Below are 5,322 nucleotides of genomic sequence, written 5' to 3' on the forward strand. Positions count from 1 at the left end.
GCCCAGGCCCAGAGTTCAGGCCCCACAACCAGACCCAAAAAATAATAATAAAAATAAATAAATTTTCATTACTATAATTCTCAAATTCCACGAAGTGTCACTAGCAGAGTTAACATGGTATTTTTGTATAAGAAGATAATCATCAAAGTAGACTAAAAAGTAAGCAAACTAATTCCCAGTGATCAGCCTGTCACTGATGTAAATCAGTATCATTTTTTCAAACTAGATTTTCATTACAGAAATTTAATATTATGAGGTATTTTAAATTCAATACTTAAGTTGGATATCAAAGTAATCACTTATTCTCCATCCACTCTATCAATCACCACACAGAATCATCTCATGGATAAGGAACACTAAGCTGGATATCAAAGCCTGATTTTTACTACTGCCCAACAGCAACAACTTAGGCAAACCTTCAGTTTATTCAAGTATAAAACAAGATAGAATTTTACAAATTAACATTTTGTATAAACAAAATTAATTTGTTTCTGAGATCACTGCTAAGTAAAAGTAAAGCAGCACATGGGGAATTTAAACTAAATAGTAAACTAAATAGTAAGATGTTAAGATGACTGATTTTCAAATGCAAAGGAGAGAGGGAAACAGCTTGTATAAGAAGATTATCCAAGTAGTATGCTGACCACACAAGCTCCCGGGACAGCAAAAATTATGAAAGAGCAGAATAAATGTTCAAGGAAAATAGCTACCACAGAAATACCAAAATAAAAAACAGATGCTCTCTCACGTAATTATTGCTGTTACAGAAGCTTTTCAACATGCCTAAGAACCCATAAGAAGTCCTCATAGAAAAGTTTTGTTTTTGTTATTTTTTGCCAGTTCTGGGGTTTGAACTCAGAGCCTGGGCGCTGTCCCTGAGTCTCTTTTGTGCTTAAGACTAGCCTCTACCACATGTGCCACAGATCCACTTGAGGCTTTTTCGGGTCATTTATTGGAGATAAGAGTCTCACTGGGCTGGGAAGTTGGCTCAGTGGTAGAGCGCTTACCTTGCATGCCTGAGACCCTGGGTTCGATTCCTCAGCACCACATAAGCAAAAAAGAAAAAACCCGGAAGTGGCACTGTGACTCAAGTGGTAGAGCGCTAGGCTTGAACTGAAGAGCTGAGGGACAGTGCCCAGGCCCAGACTTCAGGCCCCACGACCAGACCCCCCCTAGCCCCCACCCCACCCGGCAAAAAAAAAAGTCTCACTGGGACTTTTCTGCCTGGGCTAGCTTTAAACCACAATCCTCAGATCTCAGCCTCCTAAGTAGCTAGGATTATAGGCATGAGCCACTGGAACCAGGCGAGAAATGCTTCTAAATCTGGGGCTTGAACTCAGGGCCTGGGCACTGTCCCTGAGCTTCTTTTGCTCAAGGCTAGCACTCTACCACTTGAGCCACAACCCACTTCTGCCTTTTTCTGTTTATGTGGTACTGAGGAATTGAACCCAGGGCTTCATACCTGCTAGGCAAGCACTCTACCAATAAGCCACTTTCCCAGCCCAAGAAATGCCTTCTTAAACATCAAAATTACCTTTTTGTACCTTCAAACCTGAAAAAAACAAACAAAAATATCAGGTAAAGACTGGGTTATTTTTGCCTATAATATACCTTCTAGACCATAATTTAAACCTTTATAGCATTTAATAATATGCCCTAAACATCACATTTAGTAATATGATATAAAATTCAATGCACATTGAATAAACAAGTGAATGAGGGGAAAATACATGAACCTCTGAACATAATTCAGATCACTCTTTACTACTTGCTTTGTACCATATTCTAATAAAATCCAGTGAGTAAAATAAACACATAGGCAAAGGCAGGTACTGTATACCAGCCCATAGATCTAGCTACTTGTAAGCTGAGATATGGGGAACATGTGAAGAGGATACCCTACACAACTTATTGATTAAATAAAAAAGAGCAGATGGGAGTACTTACATATGAGAGACCCATCATTTCCAAGAACCAGTAAAACTTTGGAATAAAAACTAAGACCACAAAATATAATTAAAACCAACTAACAAAAACACACAAAAGTAACAAATAGGCTGACACCTATACTGATCCCTAACACACACACACACACACACACACACACACACACACACACAAGCCAGGTGTGGTGGCCCATGCCTATAATCCTTGCTACTCAGGAGGCTGAGATCTGAGGATCATGGTTCAAAGCCAACCCAGGCAAGAAAATCTGTGAAAGTTTCATCACCAATAAAACACTAGAAAACTGGAAGTGGTGCTGTGGCTCAAGCAGTAGAGTGCTAGCCTTGAGCTGAAAGAGCGCAGGGACAGAGCACAGGCCCAGAGTAGAAGCCACACGACCGACAAAAAAAATAAAAATAAAACCAAACAATTTTAAAATTGTAGTCTTCCAAACTCAGTCTTGGGGAAAACTGTCTCAGTTACATTCAAAGAAATTAAGTTAATTACAAGTATTTCATTTTTAACTAGGAAGACAGTCCAAGTATTAAAGTTTTACTATGTTTTTAAAGTCCAAAAGGCATCCAGTTAAAATTATATACTTCTTTAGAAGCTATGGGAAATCACAGCTATTTAGGTATGTCACAATACACAATCAGGTGTATTCTGTTAAGAATAAATGTGAATATTTTTCTAACTATGTTTACTCATTCCACAAAAATTTAAGGTGTCAATATCCTTTACATATACACATACACACATAAAGCAGGTGCCTTAAACACAGATCCAGAAAAGATTCTATCCTGCCCTCCAGGATAGAAGTAGAAAGTAAAGAATCATGACAGATTTGCAGATAAAGCATTACAGGATCCCAAAAAGCTGTTACCACTACCACCCAGAAATACAACCCTTTAGATTTGTTTAACAGTTCCTATTAGCTCATTTTAGACAAACAGGCCAACTCTATGAGGGCAAACAAGCACGACATTTTCCCTAGATGAGGAAATTAAAGCACAAAATAGGTACAGTTAATTACAGGAATAATCAGAACTCAAAATTATATTTTCTCTGGGGAGTAGTTTAAAATACAGCAGCTCTCTTCCAAAAGGAAAGGGTATGTTAGTATGGCCAAGCAATCACTTCCTAGTATGCATATTTTATACATACATACACATATACATATACATACAAAGACCTTGATTTTCATTAACAGGTGTGTTTAAGGCAAGGCAAAACAACCGGGAACTATAATTACTAAAGTTCAAAGAAGTTTCAACAGAATGAGAAAATAATCTCTTTACTCTGCAATTTTACATCTAGTACCTATTTCAAAATCTGTCAAATCCTAAGCAAGTACAAAATGGTTCATTCAAACTATTCATGATAGAGGACACCAAAATATTTCCAGAACATTATTAAGAATAAATACAAGGGGCTGGGAAGGTGGCTCAGTGGTACAGTGCTTGCCTCCCATGAACAAGGCCCTGGGTGCACTTCCTCAGCACCACATAAGCAGAAAAAGCCGGAAGTGGACCTGTGGCTAAAGTGGTAGAAGGCTAGCCTTGAGCTGAGGGACAGCGCCCAGACCCAGAATTCAGGCCGCACGACCAACAATAAAATAAAATAAAAAATAAAAAAATAAAGCCAGATACCAGTGGCTAGGTAAGATCTGAGGACCATAGTTCGAAGCCAGCCTGGGCAGGAAACTCCCTGAGACTCTTATCTCCAATAAAGGTAGGAAATGGCGCTGTGGTTCAAGTGGCAGAACGTTTGCCTTGAGCAAAAGAAGCTCAGGGATGGCGCAAGGGCCCAGAGTTCTAGCCCCAGAACCGATTAAAGAAAAAAAAAAAGGAAGAAATACAGTAATGTCACAAACTCAACAGGACAATCCATGGAGCCCAGAATTATTCATCTGTATGGATCAAGATATATATGAATGGACATGTGTGGGCCTTTAAAATCCCAGGCCTCTTGTTTGCACACAGCTCTATTCAATCTCCAATCATAGTCTCACCAGGGTGCACACGAGGTATGTAAATTTCTATATAATTATAGAGTGTAATTAAGAAATCTGAGGCAGGTGAATACACTAATCCCAAAGATTAGAATTACCCATAGTACTACTCTTCTAGGTTAACTCTTGTTGAAGAAACAACTGTGGTATGCAACTCTGACATTTCCTGAACAAAATACTTTTTCTAAATTCACATATTCCCATCCACCCTTTTAATACATGACTGCTTCTGACCCAGTTCGTTCAAAGAATTTGGTATCCTCTCCGTTGACATCTCAATCAATTATAGCTTCTCAAATTCCAGTCCTCCCCACACCCAAAAAAAGAGGTTCACGGCCCACTTGGCACATTACACCAACAGTAATAATCGGCGGAAGGGACAGAGTTCTTATCTTTGCCATCTCCACCACCACCCACCCTTCGCCATTACACCCTGCTGCTTAGTGGGCTTAGAAAGGTTAACTAGTTGGTTCTTCACACACTTGTCCAACGCTGTCACCCTCCCCAACCTCCTCCACACTCCCAAGGCGGCCACGAACTCCACCGCCGAGGGAGCCCAGGCCCGCCACCGGCACGACCCCTCCCAGAGACTCCCAGCCCAGGCGTCCTCCCGGGTCGGGCTCTGCACCCTCCCTCGCCGCAAACACCCGGAACGGGGCGGCCGGGCCGCAGCCGCAGCCCCATTCTACCTCCAAACTCCAGAAGCTTCCCCACTCGTCCCGGGCTCCCGGCGCGCCCGACTCATCGCTGGGCGGATGAAGAGGTAGTGGGGCGGCTACGACAGGTCCCAATCAAGGTGGCCGTACGAGGCGCCGTCCGGCCGAGAAGCAAACGCCTGAGGGCGGCCGGTGCGCGCAGAGTCCTCCGAAGCCCCTAAGGCTGAACCGGGGGCCTGGAGGCCGGGGCTGTGGACCCCGGGGCCTACTCACCCGGAGCTGGCGGGGCGTGGGAGCCGGCGTCCCCGTTCCGTACGGCCTGAGGAAAAGGGCGCGGCCCCGGCGCGAGGCCCTCTGCTGGGCCTTCGCTCGGAGCGACGAGCCGGGCGCTCACTCCAGCCGCCGCCGCCGTCGCCGCTGTTGCTGCGGCTTCGCCACCTTGGCCGCCATCTTGACTCAACCCCCTCCTTTCCCTCCCCCCGCGCCCGGCGGCCTCGGCGAAGGCGGCTCCGACGCCGGCTCCTCCTCCTTCCGGAGGGTTGGGAGGTGGGCTCCCTCCCCTGGCCGCGCGCCGCTCCTACCTCGGCCAAGTTTCTGAGGTCTCTCCGTGCCAGTCTCTTTCGAGTCTCCCCTCAGCGGGGCGGCGGCGCTTCCCCTCAGACGCCAAGGGGACCGGGCAGTGCCGCCCCCGGCCCTGCCGAGCGCGGCTGC

The 5,322-nt window shown here is 44.8% G+C and overlaps 2 protein-coding genes across 2 annotated transcripts in view; one reads left to right on the top strand and one right to left on the bottom strand.

The window, feature by feature from the left end:
* Nucleotides 1–5,053, bottom strand: part of Ncor1 (nuclear receptor corepressor 1) — a 168,843-nt gene extending 163,790 nt beyond the window's left edge. The window contains exon 1 of the mRNA XM_013016349.1: nt 4,885–5,053. The gene's annotated coding sequence lies outside the window, so the exon portion shown is untranslated. The remainder of the gene's footprint in view (nt 1–4,884) is intronic.
* The window catches only part of Pigl (phosphatidylinositol glycan anchor biosynthesis, class L), a gene marked incomplete at its 3' end in the record, with an annotated part of 80,159 nt that overhangs the window by 11,048 nt on the left and 63,789 nt on the right, over nt 1–5,322 (top strand). The window contains 2 exon segments of the mRNA XM_013016350.1: nt 4,194–4,718; nt 4,942–5,157. Of these exon segments, the coding sequence (XP_012871804.1) occupies nt 4,194–4,718; nt 4,942–5,157 (741 nt within the window).

Source organism: Dipodomys ordii, unplaced genomic scaffold (genome assembly GCF_000151885.1).
Source record: "Dipodomys ordii isolate 6190 unplaced genomic scaffold, Dord_2.0 Scaffold31, whole genome shotgun sequence".
Lineage (NCBI taxonomy): Eukaryota > Metazoa > Chordata > Mammalia > Rodentia > Heteromyidae > Dipodomys > Dipodomys ordii.